Here is a 16,177-nt window from a genome sequence, read left to right on the forward strand (position 1 = left end):
AGAAAAAATATAAGAAATATGTAATACACTTACATCCCTTGGTAAAAGAGCGTAGATTTTTTTAAATAGTCACAGATCGATGGTAGAGCCGACGTACTCGAATTTTTCGTAAAGTTCCGAAAAGAAAAAAGAAACACAATTTTTACGAAGCACACACGTACATTTTCTCGTGTATCAATTTTCATTTTCTGCTTTCTTGATTGTTTCGTTGTTCCAATTATTGCAACACATACGTACAGAAAAATACAAATACATACCGTATTCATTTTTCTGTTCATTTTAATTGTATCGTTTTCTCTTTTCGATTTGTGGTGGTAGCGGTTCAAAAAAGATTGCCCAGGTCCAAAGAGTTTTGATTTTGCCGCTTCTTCTTTTTTCTTTTTTGTTTACGTTTCAATGTTCTGTCGAATCAGCATCCGTGCAAGGAAAAATAAAGCGTTTCCGTCGATATTATATGTATTGTAAAACTATTTCCAGGAACGGTAACACGTCGTTACGGTATTATTATATATAAATATATACATATTATATATATATATATTAGCGTCTTTGTCGATTGTATTTCATATTTTCTAGAAAGTTAAATAAAAAAAGGATTTTCGAATCTGAATATAATGTGAAAAGAAGATGTCGTGATAACTTATTACAATAAAATGAATTAAAAAAGAAAAAAAAAACAGAAGAATGATAATAAAAAATTGACAAGAATTTTGCACGTTCCTGTTCATCGTTTGCAAGCTTTGCTCTTTGGATCCAACGCATTCTTATTTCTTTTTTATTTTTACTTTTATTTCATTGTTAAGTGTTCAAGCTTTTGTTTTTTTTTTACTGTTTCTTTTTTTTATATACCTATATTGTTCTCCTGTTTGTAGTCAAGCATAGCGCTCCTTATCTTTGCCAATGCTTTAAAACCGAGTTATATATCAGATATCTACATGATATTTAAGTAGTTGTGATTATTATAAGTGCGCTTTTTATTGCTTGAGTCTTTTTGTTCTCTTTTTTTTGTACGCAATACCTACCTTAAATCTTATTTATTGTCATTCATGGTGACTCGAGACAATTTACGCGTAGGGCGATCTACGTTACACGCATTTTACCGCCTTTTTTAATACTTTAATCGATAAACCGCGAATAAGAAATTTGCAAGTGAAATTCTAAATTACTCGAAGATAAGAGAAAAAGAAATGAAAAACGTAGGTAACCGTACCGGTAGTTTGTCTTGACTATTAGCATTTTACTCATTAGTAGTGCATATCTAATGCATCAGATACACGTAACACATACATACATACGTACGTACATATGTACGCGTACACTCGAGTAAAAAGGATAATGAATTAACGGTATTCTAAATGTAACATGTATATGATGGCTGTACAAATGTAACATTTTTTTCCATTATGTATGATGATATTAAATGATAATGAAAATGGGAAGATTTGATGCAAACAAAAAAAAAAAGAAAAAAGAATTGTGGTATAATTGAATTTAAAGACAACAACACGTGTGCGCATCGATCGATGCAAGTAATCGATTTTATAAAACGGTACGAGCATCGATCAACTGACTCACTCATGAGTGATTTACCAACAAACTATTATTACTTTTAATTATTATAAAATACCATTTCTGTAATAACATTATGATATAAAACCATACATTGAATGGCAAGTCTCGGTGAATTTCACATCCCGTGCCTGGTTCTACACTCGTAGGCATGTATCGACAGTGTATTAATATTAAACAGCAATGGAAATTTTCGTATCGTTAAACATAAAGTTTATTGTATACTGTATATAATTCATTTGTTGGCTAGAAATTGCTGATTTGAACAAAGAATATCGAAGAGTGCCAAGCGATAATCTCGTGACACGAGTCATTTATTGCAGCTACTCCTCGTTAATCGCACTGGATTATTCTACCACCGTCTATCCTTGATGGTAACAATGAAAAAACGACGTTATTAAAAGAATCAGCATATTAAATTTGAATGTGCCAATATGGCAACAGACGTTTTTTAAAAATAATTCTTTAATATTTATTCGCTTTCTTCTTTAGAACGTTCTCTCTCGGAGCGTCTAGATTTCTTCTTACGTCGACTCGGACTTCTAGACCTGGATTTGTGCCTACGAGATCGTGATCTCGATCGGTGCCGATGTCTAAAAAAATACGAAAAATACTATCGTTGACTGGAACACGCGATCGGTGTTTACTTAGATACTAAAATCTTTGAGAAATCTTATTTCTTAACGCTGGATCGCTTTATTACCGGTCTTTGTGTCGATATTGGGATCGGGACCTGTCACGATCTCTTTCTTCGTCTCGTGACATCGAGTCTCGTTCTCTTTCTCGTTCCCTGATCATTGAATCCTTTTCTCTTTCACGATCGCGATCTCTATCCTTATCTCTTTCTCTCTCTCTTCCCATTGAATCTAGTTCTCTGTCGCGATCCCGTTCTCTTTCTCTATCTCTTTCACGGTCCCTCGAGTCTCTAGGTGGTATTAACGGAGGGATATTCGTAGGAGGTACCATCGTTGGTATCGTTTTCGGACCATTATCTTTTTCGTCCTCTCCTTCTGTCATCGGGATAGCTAAATTCGTCGGCTGCCACGTCTGAAGTTGAAATAAATTATTAAACTTTCTTCTTTAACAGACAAAGGATAAGATAAACAAGAGTGCTTGTTTTACACACCGGATCATTGCCCCATTGATTATCCTGGGTGGGTTCGTAGCTTTGATAATACGGGTCTGTTTCTGGCATGTAAAAGGGAGCAGGTTCTCCAGGATATCCGGGAGGTGGCATGTCAAATGCAGGAGGCATCCCTGCCCCTGGAGGTGGTACACTCATATCAGGAAAACCTGGTTTTCTAGAATATTCTCTTCTATCCGCAGTCATTACTTGTATCACGTTTCCTTTGGGTGGAGATTTGTCGAGATTCCTCCTAGAGGCTAACCCTGAGCTACCAATTACATCTATCGTTCCTGCCATTTTTCTTCCTGGAGGAGGTCCTGCCCTCTTTGGTCCCATTATACCGGAATATTTGCTATTATCGTTAGTAATTGCCACCTGAGGGACCCTCATACTGCCTGCATTACCTCCACCTCCTCCAGCATTTAATATTAAACCTACTCCTGATTCGCTTCTCATTCTTTTCTGCCTTTCACAGTAAGCTCTCCATGTTTCCTCATTGAAGCCATAATTAAAATAATCGGTGATGTCTGCACCAGGTTGTCTCCATGGCTTATCTTCTAACTGATCTAGATTAAACTCATGCGCGGGCATACCATTGATTACACCTATAGTTTCAAATTCATCTATGCTAAACTTTCCTGGCTGTTTGTTTAATTTATCTGGTACACCTGACGCGTTTGTAAGTAGTCCTCCTCTCTTAATATTAAGACTACCATAGGCAGGAGTTGATTTAATATCTCCAATGACAACGTGTACGTCGTCATCGGAATCCGAGTCACTGGCGGCTTCGCCATCCTCTTGACTGGAAGCTTCTCTCACTCCATTTTTGTTTATCTCTGTATTATTTTCATTTTGAACGTTATTAGCCGAAGAAGATTCTTCTTCTGGTGGCTCTGTCTCCTCGGATGCCTATAGAAATTAAATCATTTTAAAATCATGTTCAATTATAAATCGTTTACATACGAGATAGGTTATATGGATCAAGTAGAGATGCAGGTTCAATCTCGCAATATGTTCATATTTTTAATCACAAAAATCGTGTTTATGGCAAGTGCAAATAAATTTAAACTGCTGATACATCGAAATTACTTTTTCTTTCAATTCTATTTCAATGAAATCCGGTAATAATAACCGGATGAACAGGTTAGAGGAAGTCTACCTCTGTTGGTGGCTCGGGAGTATCTTCCATTTTTTGATCTTCCAAAGTTTGTGATTTTTCTGGTATAGAAACGGAAATCGAATCATTTTCTTGGTTTTCTGGCTGAACGGACGACGGTGCGTATTCTTTTCCGTCCGTTGAATCTCCATACAACCATTGATCCTCGTTCTCGTCCGCCATTTCTCCCCTTTTATCACTTGACAACTAACCAACCAACCACGCATCCGATGTATGTAATCTGATGCACGCGCATCAAAGGATCAAAATATGTATACCGCAGTTCACCAGTGTCCATAACTGCGAAAAGACCAATTTTCCTTCTTCGCGCATCTCCAGTACGCATCTTCGCCCTGATTGGCGATACTTCCAAACAAAGTGGAAAGTGATTAGCAGAGAGCTCGCTGCGTTCCCCCACCATCTTCCAACCTGCGCGTCGCACTTATGGACTCTGGTGAATTGCGGTATATAAACGCTTCTTCATTCTACAGGCTCGCCAATACTTTTTAAACGTAACTACTAATTCCCTACTATAAGTTTTCAGTGCACAATATGTTTTTATTAATTTTCTGTTTTTAAACTATGATGGTTTTTAATTAAAAACATTGAAATTAAAAACGAAAGTTAAAATTATGCATTTATCGATTATTTCGTAGTCTAACAAAAAAATTTGAGAGTGGTATGAATGTTCCAAACATTTCAATGAGTTGACCGGTTGACGTGTAGAAAGCCATACTGCAGCTGTTTTGTAGCAACAAAGTTGTGGTTAAGATGGGTTCAGATAAAAGTGCGGAAAATCTTGTAAGATTTACATTAATTACACGATGATATGAAATTTGTAGTTAACAAAGTTTTTTGCATATCAATATAAGTGATACTTTAACACATTTTTATGTAGTAAATACCGGTTCATCGTGCCACGTATGGCGCTATAAGTATTCGAGGAATTTTGTTTTAATTAAACATTGTATATATACATAATAATATTTTTGGAGTTTATGCGTTCGCTGGGATCAGACGATGTACACTAATTTCTCCATTATCTTATAAAAATATACCATTACTGACCAGTGTAATTTTTGTTTCAGGTAATAAAAGTGAACAAATGGGACGGTGGTGCAGTGAAGAATGCATTGGATGATGCAGTTAAAGATGTACTTACAAAAAAATACAATTACATAGAAAACTTTGCTCTACTTGATGGAAGATTAGCTCTTTGTGGTATCGCCGTAACAGTTGCTATTGTTGCTCTTCTCTGTGATTATCTCTATCCTTTCCCAGCATCTAAACCAGTTTTAATTGCTTGTGTTTCACTATATTTCTTCTTAATGGGACTTTTAACATTGTATACAACATATAAAGAAAAGGGTATATTTGTAGTTGCTATCCAAAGGTAAATCATATCTAATATTATTTATAGCTTGTAAGTTCATAAAATATTTTTTAAATCATCATATTTCAGAGATCCAGCTGGTTTTAATCCAGATCTTGTTTGGGAAGCAAGTTCATACTTAAAAAAACATGATGATAAGTATAATCTTGTACTGTCTGTTAGAAATACAGCGACAGGACAGGTATATGAGACCAGTACTACAAAGTCTGTTGCAAATTTTATTGATGTAAACGGTGTTGTTATCCCAGAATTAATAGAAAATGTTGTAACTACTATGCATGATAGTTTAATCAGTCAACGAAAAGATAAGTAACAAAGATGACAGAACTATTTAAACGTGATTGTTACTTTTTTGCAATGTCCAGCAACAAATCGGTTTTTTTACATTCCTCATATTTAGTATAAATATGTGGTGAAAATAAAAATCCAGTAATCCAAAATACCGTATGTATTGTAATTTACGTTTAAATACAATAAAAAACAAATATAAACTTTTACATAGCTGTTAATAGAATAAAAATCTTTTTTTATTCGCTTACATTACTAGTGAATTACATAACTACGTGCTTTATATGACAATCTTTTTTTTTCCTTAACAATCGTTGAAACTAAATATATGATAATTATTAAAGTGTGATAGTATATATGTGAATACAAACGGAAAATAAGAAAGTAGAGTGATACGTGTTACTAATACATAAATAATGTTACCAATGAAAAATAAAAAATAAAGTTTTTCTAAACATTTACATAAAATGTGCCATCCACATACAGAACTGGAATATTCTTTGTTTAATATAATAAACATATATATTTTTTTTAATATTTGTAAAAATCATCAATACATGCAATACAGTATCAATGTCACTTTTGGACAAAACAATCGTTTCCGAATTGATAATAATTTATAAATAATTTACATTTTACATTAACCATGCGTCGTGTCATCTTCCACAAAGTCTGCCGCTTCTTCTCGTGTTACACATACAACATGGGAGACTTTGTTTCTGAATTTGACGCCGTAAAATTTGTTCGCGTGTTGTAACAATTCTGGTCTGTAATAACATAATTGATTATGATTAATTGAAAACCGTTTATTGCTTTATTACAGATATTAGAACATTACCTGAAGGTCGTCGTAATAAATTGGGCATCAGAGCTAAGTTCATGAATCATATCTGCTACAGCTTTTCTGTGTTGCGCATCCAATGCTTGATCAATTTCATCGAACAAATAAAACGGCGCTGGATCACATTTTTGTATCGCAAATATTAATGCCAATGCCACGAGTGATTTTTGTCCACCAGACAACTGATTCATTTCTCTCATTTCAGCTCTATGACCAGTAAAGGATACTCGTATACCTAAATCAAATTTATAAAATTGTTTAATATTTTTTTCATTTAGTACATCAAACACGTGTTTGCAAGTTAACTTACCAACTCCAATAAATCTATCAGAATCAGCTGCTTCTGTTGTAGCATCGTCCCCTTCGTCACCATCTGCTGTTTTCATAACTAACTGTGCATGACCCGATGGAACAAGTTTCTTGAAGACTTCACTAAAATATTTGCTTACCTGAAAATAGAATACTAGGTTTGTACCTTTTCATGTATAATTGCTTTGAAATTACTAGATTAGAGTAGAAAATAAGATATCACATTACTTGTTTGAAAGTGAATTGTATTGCTTCGCATTTGCGTTGTTCAAGCACTGACATTAATTCCTTAATTTTTTCATCACCTCTATCTAATTCTTCCTTCCTTTTTACCAGTTTTTCCTTTTGATCACTAAATGACATAAACTGATCCAATGCTTTTTTATTTACATGACTAGAATAAAATTTAAAGTATTGAGAAGGATTTTCATTGAAAATGTAAGACTAATTTTATACCCAGGAACATATTGTAATTATACCTATATTTTTTTAAATGATTGTTCGCCTTTTCCATCTCTTTAAATAATTGTTTAGTAGACAAAGTACTGAATTTAGAATACACGTCGTGACTAGGCAGTGCACCGAGTTCAGTAATTTTTTGCGTACACTCTACTATTTTTTGTTGCAAAATGTTCAATTTACTGGCTAGCTTTTCTAAATCTTTCGCATCAGCTTCTATTTTTTCCTGCGCTTCCTTTTCCTTGCTCTTCCACCTTTCAACTTCCGCAGATTCCGCCTTTTGCTAAACAAAGAAATAATATACACGTATTTTAAGTTATACATAATATAATGAAATATTATCCAGTATTCATACTTTCTTTATAGCATTGGTTACTCTTTCGTTCTGAGCTTTGAAGTCCGCGTTCACTTTCACTAATCTCTTTTCAATATCTGCTAATTGTGCTTTAGATGATTCTAATTGACGTTGTCTATCTTCTACTGATATTTCTTGTAACGCTTGAACTAATTCATCTTTCCTTCTCACTAAATTATTGGTTAATAAGTTTTCTAATTTATTCTTTTCAGCCTCCAATCGCATTCGTTTAGCAAATGCCTCTTTGTTATCTTTCGTTAAACGTCTTATGTCATCGTTCAATGTATCAACTTGACGTTGATCAGCAACAGATAGTTGTGCCATGAGTTCTTGATGCAATTCACTTTCTAAACCTTCTTTGGTCGCACGCATTGCTTCCAAACTTGATGTACACTGAGCTAGACTTCTTTCTTTTGGTGTTCGATATCGTTCTATCGCGCTTAATTCTTCTTTCATTAGCCGTATTTCTGCTTTCATCTTGTCATATACATCTCTGTAATAGTAAAATTAATTAAATGCTTCAGAAAAATCTCGGAAAACAATAAAAAAATCTAATGACGACAACTTACTTCGCTTTACTGTTTTTTGTTTCGGTTCTTTGCATTTCACTGACATAAGAACTGATATTTTGATCAGCTTTCCTGATCTCTTCTTTGAGCGTTGCAAATTGAGATTCCAAAGATGCAATCTGAGCCATTAATTCTGATCTAGTTTTCTGTATTTCTAGACGCGACCTTAATGTATTAAAATATCCACCCGTTAATGATCCCTTTGATGATACCTGATCACCCTCAAGCGTTACACAATCTAAACCGGAAGTACGGGCTAAATTTGTTGCAGCTTCTAAATTACGGCAGATCAATGTTTTTCCAAAAATATACCTACATTTACAATTACGTACACCAATTAATCTGTACGGTTGATGGAAAGTAATTTTGCGTTAACTATTTTATCGTGTATTTACCTTAAGGCCTTGTCATACTTCTGATCATAATTTAGCTGTAATATCATTGGTATGGCATCGCTTGTTTCTGGATAATCTATATCTTTTACATGAAGTCGATTTAAAGGCATAAATGTTACTTCTCCCGGAAGGCGTTGATTGTTCATTTCTTTTAGAATTTTTGTCCCAAATTTATCAGTTTCCACAATGTGATGGAACAAACGATTTCCAGCAGTTACTTCTACAGCCATATAAACACTCTTGTCGCAACTAAAATTTTCAATTACTGGCCCATAATAACTACTCACCTCATGGGCCATATCTGGACGCGCACTAAAAAAAAAAAGAGCGAAATAAATATTCATAGTAAAAATGATTCCTTGTAAACAATTATGGGATACCTACCGAAACGTATCCAGTACTTTTCGCACACTATCTCGACCATTTAGAATAGGTTTCCCTGCCATAGATCGTAAACTCTGATCTGCTTTGGCTAAATCCTCTTTTAGTCCTGATAAGTTTAATTGTAACACACTTTCTTGGCGATATCTGTCATATTATAAATTTAGTATACATGTTAAATATTGTCAAATATAAAGAAAATTGCATGATCAACGTACTGTTCTTTTCGAGTTGCTTGACACTGGTCTTTGGCTTTAGTAAGTTCATAATATTGTTTATTATGTTCATCTATCGAAGCTCGTTGCCGTTCCATTTCGCGTGTATGTTCTTCGATCTTTTTTTCTAAGGTAATTTGCTTTTCTGCATCTCTCTTTAAATCTTCGCTAATTTTCCTTTGATGTTCTTCTTTGTCTTTAATTTGTTTGGTAAGCTGTTTCAGTTCATTTTGTATCCATTTATCTCTTTCATCCTAAAATAGAAAAATAGTTAAAGTATGTATCTTTATATCTTCATTTACATCTAGTTAAGTTATATTCAATACCCTGCTAGTAAATTGGCTGCCTCTTCCTTGCTTGGCATATAATTCTTTTCTTTTCTGCTCTTTTAAGTGTAACTCGCGAGTACATTCCTCTTCAACGCGTTTCATTTCTTCGTACTAAAATAAATGATGGTTTACACATTTTTTTCATTCGTATTTAAAGTACACAATTTAAATCTTACTTCTGGCTTAAGTTGTTCTAATTCTGCTTCTCTTGCTGCAATATTCACTTTTAATTTTTCCAACTCTTGTTGAGCACGTTTCCTACTATCATTATCTCCCTTTACTTCCTCTAGTAAATCGTTAATTGTTAGAGTTAATTTGGTTTTCTCTTTCAGTAATTGTTGTTGTTCGGCGCTGAAAATATTTTTCATTTGTAACTAACAAATCATTTTTCTTGACACGTTGCTCGTATATATCTTTACGAATATTACCTAAGCGTGTCTCGTTCTTCTTTTGCGGTTTGCACTTCTTTTTTTGCCTCTTTGAGGCGTTTTGTTGCAGCTCTTACCATTTCCTGTGCAGTTTTTGCATCTGCACATAATCTTGCTTGTTCAGCACCGCTATTAGCTCTAGATTTTTCAAGTTCTTCTAATTTTCTTTTATTCTCCTTAAGTTCTCGCTCGTGAATCGTATACTCTAAACAACGACGCTGTTTATCCCAACACTGATACTCCTTAAGTTCTTCTTTTTCTTCTTCTAATGTCTTTAAACGTTCCTCTGTAAGCATTTTACTATTCATTACAGTTATTTTTCAAAGAGTTACTGTCTACTTAAATTATGATTTACCTATTGTTCGCAAAAAATCCTGAATTTTTTCCAATTTTCCTTCTGTTTCTTTCAAAATAAATTTTGATTCTTCTCTTCTGTCATCGTATACTCTAGTACCAGCTACTTCTCGTAATAATTTAAGCCTTTGTGAATCAGGTGCTGTTGCCATTTGATTTATCTATACAACATAATATATCATGCCTTTTGTCTTTATAAATCATACATTCATCATGAAACATACCTTTCCCTGCTTTACAATATAATATGGATTTGATCTTGAAAACCCTGCTGATTCTAGTAAGTTCATTACGTCATTTCTAGTTACAATTCTTTTATTAAGAAAATACTGGTCCTTTTTTGAGCCAATTACTCTTCTTAGATATATTTCTTCTTTATCAATCTATAAAGATGATCTGCTTATAATAAGTTAAAAATTAAATAACATATTATAAAATATATGGCAATAACTATGCATGTACCGGTAATCTTCCATCAGAATTATCAAATATAATTTCCACATGGGCAGAAATAACTCTTGGTCCAGTACCTTCGTGTAATAAAGCTTGTCGCTGTTCAGGTCTCAAATGTGAAAATTCATCGCTCAAAACAAATTGAATTGCATAGAAAAAGTTACTTTTTCCAGAACCATTCCTTCCAACTTGAAATAAAAATATCATGTACTTGACCTAAATTCAAAAATCTTTTTCCGTTAATCTCAATGATACATACCTACTACATTGTGCCTTGGATCAAATGGTTCTACCACTGTTTGTTCACGGTATGACTTAAATCCTTGTATAATCACCTAATCACAGAGAGGTGTATTATATGAAATATAATCATTTTTTGTTTATATTTAATGTTTATAGGTAGTTTGCGTTTAACCATGTAAACATACAACATCTTGTATCTACAACACTGACATCATTTATGGAATAATGAATGTAGGACAATTAAAGGCATTGTATTTGAAGTGATCTTCATGCGCACTTAAACTGAATAACAATATTTACTACAAATGGTAAGCGTCTATTAGGAGGAAGTTGTACGAAGCGCGCAAAAAGCGACAGGAACTCAGAAGCAAACCTAATCATTTTTCATACCTGCTTGATATACATGATGCGATTAAAAATCACACGAGTGTTTCTCGTGTAAACACTTTACGGTAACTCAATCAGAAACGTAATTTTTCTGTCACTGAACGAAAGAAAGAAATTCAACCGACTTGTTGGCACAGCGACATTTGTAAATTTGCAAGGCGACAACATTAAAAAGTTTTTATATTTGGGCGGGAGGTGGCGGGAGATGAATTTCTGTAGCCACTATGTAGGTAAGAAAATACTATCTTTTAAGTTTGTTTCATTATTTATTTATTTGTTTTCCTCGGTACAGTTATGTTTTATTCATTACAGCACATTACAGTAATATCGCTTATCTTATCTTACATATATAAAGCACAAAGACGTCCATCCGTGTCATTTTTCAACTTGAGAACTACTAGGGTTAGAGATACGTTTTATACGTCATTAGAAACATGATAATTATAATTAGAAAGGACTCGCTGAGATTAGCTCAAAACCGTTGTGTTTGTGTGCCTAAGTGGTCGGAGTTTAAAGTTACAGAGGTTTCAATTTGTCTGTAAAAATTCCATAGGTCGCACATTTTAGCTTTGGGGTCCTCGATGCCCCAAGATGATATATCGCTATACAGGGAGCGCCACCGATACAACGGGGTCTCTGACACCCCGGATGCCATAATGTCGGTATGCAGAGAGAGTCGCCACTGCTTCGGGGTCTCTAACACCCCTGGATAATATCAGGTCCGTATGAAGAGGGCACAACCAGTATAATTTTCTTCCAGAGTATATTTAATTTACTTCATTTTTTTGTTTTGCTTATTAAATAAGCTCATCGAATGGGAATAACATTTATGATTATGTCACTCTTCTGGGTCTCAGCCGAGGACCCCATTTATTTTACTTTTTCCAGTTATTTATATAATTTTATCCCTCATTATAGGCCAAGCCCATCTTAGTATCCCTTACATCCCTGCATTCTTTTCATCCCTACATTCCTTTCAGCCCTACATTCTTTTTATCCCTACATTCCTTACATCTCTTCATACCTTAAATCCCTACATTCTTATCATCCCAATATTCCTTACATCTCTTCATCCTTTACATCCCTACATTCCTTACATCTCTGCATCTCTTATAATAAATATATTATAAAGACCGCTTCGCGTAAAGGTAAGTAAAGGTAAGTAAAGGTAAGTTATTCCGCTATTTTTACCGAGAATTTCGAAAAACACAGCGCCCCCTAGCGGGAAAAATTTGAACTAAAACTTCGATGTCGAATCAGCGCCATCTGGTTTCGGAAAAAGGAACTAAATCTCGTCGAAATTTTGGCCCTCTAGCGGGAAAAATTTGAACTAAAATCTCGACGTCGAATCAGCGCCATCTGGTTTCGGAAAAAGGAACTAAATCTCGTCGAAATTTTGGCCCTCTAGCGGGAAAAATTTGAACTAAAATCTCGACGTCGAATCAGCGCCATCTGGTTTCGGAAAAAGGAACTAAATCTTGTCGAAATTTTGGCCCTCTAGCGGGAAAAATTTGAACTAAAATTTCAACGTCGAATCAGCGCCCTCTGGCGGCAGAAAAAGGAACTAAATTTTGCAAAAATTTAAATTTAAAATTATTTTTCACGGAGCTTTACTTACCTTTACTCGAACCAGAGGCCATAAGTATTTTATTTATAATATATTTATTATAAGGGTTGAAAGGATACGAGAGATGCAGGGAAAACAATAAGAATGTATGGATGAAAAGAATGCCGGGATGAAGGGAATGTAGGGATGAAAAGAATGCGGGGATGTAAGAGAAATAGATATGTAAGGAATGTTGGGATCTAAGGGATTAAGATATGTAAAGAATGCAGGGATATAAGGGTTGAAGCGATGTAAGGAAGATTCCTACATAGGGATGAATAGAACGCGGAGATGTAAGGGATGCAGAGATGTTAGGAATACTGAGATGTAAGGGTTGCTGGGATGTAAGGAATGCAGCGATATAAGGGTGCAGAAATATAGTGGAATCAGAGATATAAAAGATACAGACGGAAGTAATAAAATCAATACATTCGTCCTCCTAAGGAGTCTATTCACTAAGAAAAATTAATAATAATCATATTTTATTATTCCTTCCGGCTAATTTCATGTAGGTCTGTATATAGAGCGTGCCGCCGATGCATCGGGGGTCTCTGACACCCCAGATGCCATAATGTCGGTATGCAAATAGCGTCAGCCGTACTTTAGATATAAAATCCAATCCATCATGCTTATATATTTTATCCAACGTTTCACGCACGATTATTGAAACAGCTGATGTAAGGACCACAATAAATAACAATTATATGTATTTAATGAAGATTTTATTTTAAAATGAATAATGAAAAATGTTGATTCTTAAATTCTTAATAGTCTATACAATTTAATGGTGAATACTTAATGCATCACTTTGAACTTCATGACTTAACTGTGTTTGTAGATTAGATAGTTTATTTTTCAAAGCTGCAATACCCATCATTACAATATTTTCAGGTTTCAATGCTCCACTACTTTCAACATTAAAGTAATATTTATTTGGTTTAGCCTCCCAATTAAATGGTGCTTCATCTGAAATATTTTACAATCCATCAAGTACATGTACAGCAATTAATTTCTTAAGTAATATAATACTTACATTGATCTTCTTCTAATTCACTATACTCTGATTTTGGCCATTCATCTGGTTTAGGGAACAATGTATGTCTCATGGAATTGTCTGGATCATACTCAAAGCTTACACCAGCTGTTGGATTCCATTTTGCATGTTCTTTTCCAAAACCTTTCTTGGCATATGCTCTCAGTTTTAATTCTTGTCCTTTTCTTAACTTTACTATTAGTATTTCTGCAAGGCAAAGATCCATTTATAGTACTGAAACATTAATAAATATATTACTTAGAAAAATGTTAACCATCTGTTTCTCCATATTCACTGGCATCATCCTCCCTGTGCCTAGATGTAACTGGTAACACTCTTGGGTCACTGGATTTAAAATCTGCAGTAGTTACATGTCGCGTTTGATCTTCTGTACACTTAACATCAAGCGTAAATTCTACACTGCATTCTGGACAAAAATCCATACATTGGCAATCTCTAGTATACTGTATCCTGTCAACAACCTAATGATTTTTATACAAACTTTAGGCTTATGTTCAAATTTGAAGGCAACTGATTTTTAAATACTTACATCGTCGCTTATCAATGGTATCATTCCAATTCTGTGTGCTAAAAATTCGTCACTTAAAACAGTTGAATTGGCTTCCAATTGTATCCAATCAATAGCCATGGTGGGTGTTTCAGCAATAAAGACACGTCTCATACTATTTGCAACACTACAAGTATTTAGAAAATTTAACAATACAGAACAATAACATTATTTAATTGTGACAGAACCTAGCTTACCTCAATTCTGTATCCTCTACTTGAAATTTTACATTTTCTTCAGTTAGATCCGAAATGTGAACTGATGGCTGGTTTGCGTACGGCATTTTATTAACTTTTTATATTCAAAAAGCGAACAAAAATGTACTTAATATTATATCATTTGCTATTTTCTTAGAACGGATATTACCAACTTCTATATACATGAATGCTTTTGAACCAGTGACTACAGATAGTAAAAGACTGAACATGCCTTTATTACCGATGGGTTATACTTAGGGGGTCCCAGACACCCCCCAAGCTGAGGTCAAGGCTGCATGCAAAGAGCACAGCCGGTATCCTTACATGTCACCTGGGGGTGTCTGGAACCCCAAAAATCATAATCCTGGGAGAAGAAAGACATATCCAGTCTTTTTTTATATGTAGTCACTGTTCCTATTTAGCTACCTGCAATAGACGATATTGCTTTTAACTTATATCTGTGATAGTTGCTATAACGTAATTTGTGCAAGAAATATATTTAAACAAAAGCGCGGTGAGTTTGTTGAACTTGTAAATGGACGAATCATAGGATATTTAATTATTCGTTCAAATATTTAATTCACTTAACATGTTTACTTTAAAAAACAATAGTTAATATATGTGATTCGAACGTGTGATGTAATCAGTCCTCTGTTGTAAATTAACGAAATTTTATATAACATTTAATGAATGAATTTTTGTTGCAGAACATTAAAAATGGCAACTCTTACTCGTAATTTACGCCCTTATTTAAGATTAATTCGTAGTCAAAGGAGAACGTACGCTGATGCTCCAGGAGACCAAATGAAGTTTACTTTTGCTGGAGCTAATCAAGTATGTATAAATATACTTCTAGTGTACGTAAACATGGTTTGAAACTGAAGTTGCCAAAATTTTAAGAAAATTGTTGTTTTAGGTGTTTTATGACCAAGCTGTAGTCAAACAAGTGGATGTACCATCCTTCTCTGGTAGTTTTGGTATCTTACCAAAACATGTTCCCACGCTAGCTGTACTAAAACCTGGTGTAGTTACAGTGTACGAAGAGGGAGGATCAGTTAAAAAGATTTTTGTTTCCTCAGGAACAGTTACTATAAATGAAGATAATAGTGTACAGGTATGTACATATTATACCAGTTAAATAAAAAATAACATAGGTATTAAATATTTTTTAATACGATACTGTGGAGCAGGTTTTAGCAGAGGAAGCACATCCTGTAGAAAATATAGATAATTCAGCAGCCAGAGATGTTCTTAGCAAAGCTCAGCAACAGTTATCCTCTGCATCATCTGAAAAAGACAAGGCTGAAGCATCTATTGCAGTAGAAGTTGGAGAAGCTTTAGTACAAGCTGCTCAATAAGCATTGTTTACATGTTAAAACATTATCCTACATGTTATTGAATTTTAGGTCATGTATTCATCACATTTCTGCCATAATCCTGTATAAAAGTACAGCAACAATAAAAAAATTACTAAATTACAAAATACATATATATCTATATGTGTAGATTATTTATAGCAGATA

The 16,177-nt window shown here is 34.1% G+C and overlaps 5 protein-coding genes and 1 long non-coding RNA gene across 8 annotated transcripts; 3 read left to right on the forward strand and 3 right to left on the reverse strand.

Annotated features, from left to right (window-relative positions):
* Positions 1-1,582: 1,582 nt before the first annotated feature.
* Positions 1,583-4,299, reverse strand: LOC114877320 (pre-mRNA 3'-end-processing factor FIP1). Its single transcript, XM_029189728.2, has 4 exons — positions 3,855-4,299; positions 2,696-3,604; positions 2,273-2,616; positions 1,583-2,162 (listed from the first exon to the last, which is right to left on the reverse strand). Exons 1-4 carry the CDS (start codon positions 4,032-4,034, stop codon positions 2,042-2,044), a joined length of 1,554 nt encoding a protein of 517 aa, XP_029045561.1. The 5' UTR covers positions 4,035-4,299; the 3' UTR covers positions 1,583-2,041.
* Positions 4,300-4,386: 87 nt separating this feature from the next.
* LOC114877321 (probable signal peptidase complex subunit 2) lies at positions 4,387-5,741 on the forward strand. Its single transcript, XM_029189729.2, has 3 exons — positions 4,387-4,652; positions 4,940-5,244; positions 5,314-5,741. The coding sequence occupies exons 1-3, from the start codon at positions 4,623-4,625 to the stop codon at positions 5,555-5,557; spliced, it is 579 nt and encodes a 192-aa protein (XP_029045562.1). The 5' UTR covers positions 4,387-4,622; the 3' UTR covers positions 5,558-5,741.
* Positions 5,678-11,399, reverse strand: LOC114877319 (structural maintenance of chromosomes protein 3). Of its 2 annotated transcripts, XM_029189727.2 has the most exons (18): positions 11,254-11,399; positions 10,880-10,955; positions 10,630-10,808; positions 10,392-10,550; positions 10,169-10,328; positions 9,814-10,099; positions 9,562-9,736; positions 9,383-9,496; positions 9,060-9,310; positions 8,845-8,988; positions 8,461-8,772; positions 8,066-8,377; positions 7,497-7,989; positions 7,162-7,424; positions 6,911-7,076; positions 6,684-6,822; positions 6,371-6,608; positions 5,678-6,299 (listed from the first exon to the last, which is right to left on the reverse strand). In XM_029189727.2, exons 1-18 carry the CDS (start codon positions 11,266-11,268, stop codon positions 6,173-6,175), a joined length of 3,609 nt encoding a protein of 1,202 aa, XP_029045560.1. In that variant the 5' UTR covers positions 11,269-11,399; the 3' UTR covers positions 5,678-6,172. The 2 variants fall into 2 exon arrangements, with proteins under 2 accessions (XP_029045560.1, XP_046142000.1); XM_046286044.1 differs by lacking the exons at positions 10,880-10,955; positions 11,254-11,399 and having other exon boundaries at positions 10,392-10,563; positions 10,630-10,709.
* Positions 11,400-11,409: 10 nt separating this feature from the next.
* Positions 11,410-12,208, forward strand: LOC114877322. Of its 2 annotated transcripts, XR_003789545.2 has the most exons (3): positions 11,410-11,480; positions 11,804-11,969; positions 12,169-12,208. It is a non-coding gene; the product is annotated as an uncharacterized LOC114877322 (long non-coding RNA). The 2 variants fall into 2 exon arrangements; XR_003789544.2 differs by lacking the exon at positions 12,169-12,208 and having other exon boundaries at positions 11,804-12,080.
* A 1,353-nt stretch (positions 12,209-13,561) lies between these two features.
* On the reverse strand, positions 13,562-14,877 carry LOC114877361 (DNA-directed RNA polymerase II subunit RPB3). The gene is made up of 5 exons (XM_029189853.2): positions 14,655-14,877; positions 14,440-14,584; positions 14,164-14,371; positions 13,890-14,096; positions 13,562-13,822 (listed from the first exon to the last, which is right to left on the reverse strand). The coding sequence occupies exons 1-5, from the start codon at positions 14,738-14,740 to the stop codon at positions 13,638-13,640; spliced, it is 831 nt and encodes a 276-aa protein (XP_029045686.1). The 5' UTR covers positions 14,741-14,877; the 3' UTR covers positions 13,562-13,637.
* Positions 14,878-15,056: 179 nt separating this feature from the next.
* LOC114877362 (ATP synthase subunit delta, mitochondrial) lies at positions 15,057-16,139 on the forward strand. The gene is made up of 4 exons (XM_029189854.1): positions 15,057-15,168; positions 15,362-15,488; positions 15,571-15,768; positions 15,845-16,139. Exons 2-4 carry the CDS (start codon positions 15,372-15,374, stop codon positions 16,010-16,012), a joined length of 483 nt encoding a protein of 160 aa, XP_029045687.1. The 5' UTR covers positions 15,057-15,168; positions 15,362-15,371; the 3' UTR covers positions 16,013-16,139.
* Positions 16,140-16,177: the final 38 nt, after the last annotated feature.

This window comes from Osmia bicornis, chromosome 6 (genome assembly GCF_907164935.1).
Source record: "Osmia bicornis bicornis chromosome 6, iOsmBic2.1, whole genome shotgun sequence".
In the NCBI taxonomy this organism is placed as follows: Eukaryota; Metazoa; Arthropoda; class Insecta; order Hymenoptera; family Megachilidae; genus Osmia; species Osmia bicornis.

Bases quoted from the DNA above. Each gene is read 5' to 3' on its own strand.
- LOC114877362 (XM_029189854.1), top strand. From the start codon at position 15,372: ATGGCAACTCTTACTCGTAATTTACGCCCTTATTTAAGATTAATTCGT. The intron at 15,489-15,570 runs GTATGTATAAAT...TTGTTGTTTTAG, and splicing joins CTTTTGCTGGAGCTAATCAA to GTGTTTTATGACCAAGCTGT. The intron at 15,769-15,844 runs GTATGTACATAT...ACTGTGGAGCAG, and splicing joins ATGAAGATAATAGTGTACAG to GTTTTAGCAGAGGAAGCACA.
- LOC114877319 (XM_029189727.2), bottom strand. The intron at 9,497-9,561 runs GTAAGATTTAAA...CATTTATTTTAG, and splicing joins TAGAACAACTTAAGCCAGAA to TACGAAGAAATGAAACGCGT. The intron at 9,311-9,382 runs GTATTGAATATA...TTTCTATTTTAG, and splicing joins GCAGCCAATTTACTAGCAGG to GATGAAAGAGATAAATGGAT.
- LOC114877321 (XM_029189729.2), top strand. From the start codon at position 4,623: ATGGGTTCAGATAAAAGTGCGGAAAATCTT. The intron at 4,653-4,939 runs GTAAGATTTACA...TTTTTGTTTCAG, and splicing joins ATAAAAGTGCGGAAAATCTT to GTAATAAAAGTGAACAAATG. The intron at 5,245-5,313 runs GTAAATCATATC...ATCATATTTCAG, and splicing joins TTTGTAGTTGCTATCCAAAG to AGATCCAGCTGGTTTTAATC.
- LOC114877320 (XM_029189728.2), bottom strand. From the start codon at position 4,034: ATGGCGGACGAGAACGAGGATCAATGGTTGTATGGAGATTCAACGGAC. The intron at 2,617-2,695 runs GTGTGTAAAACA...TTTCAACTTCAG, and splicing joins ATCAATGGGGCAATGATCCG to ACGTGGCAGCCGACGAATTT. The intron at 2,163-2,272 runs GTAATAAAGCGA...GTATTTTTTTAG, and splicing joins CAATATCGACACAAAGACCG to ACATCGGCACCGATCGAGAT.
- LOC114877361 (XM_029189853.2), bottom strand. From the start codon at position 14,740: ATGCCGTACGCAAACCAGCCATCAGTTCACATTTCGGATCTAACTGAA. The intron at 14,585-14,654 runs GTAAGCTAGGTT...AAATACTTGTAG, and splicing joins GTAGAGGATACAGAATTGAG to TGTTGCAAATAGTATGAGAC. The intron at 14,097-14,163 runs GTTAACATTTTT...TTTGCCTTGCAG, and splicing joins TGAATATGGAGAAACAGATG to AAATACTAATAGTAAAGTTA.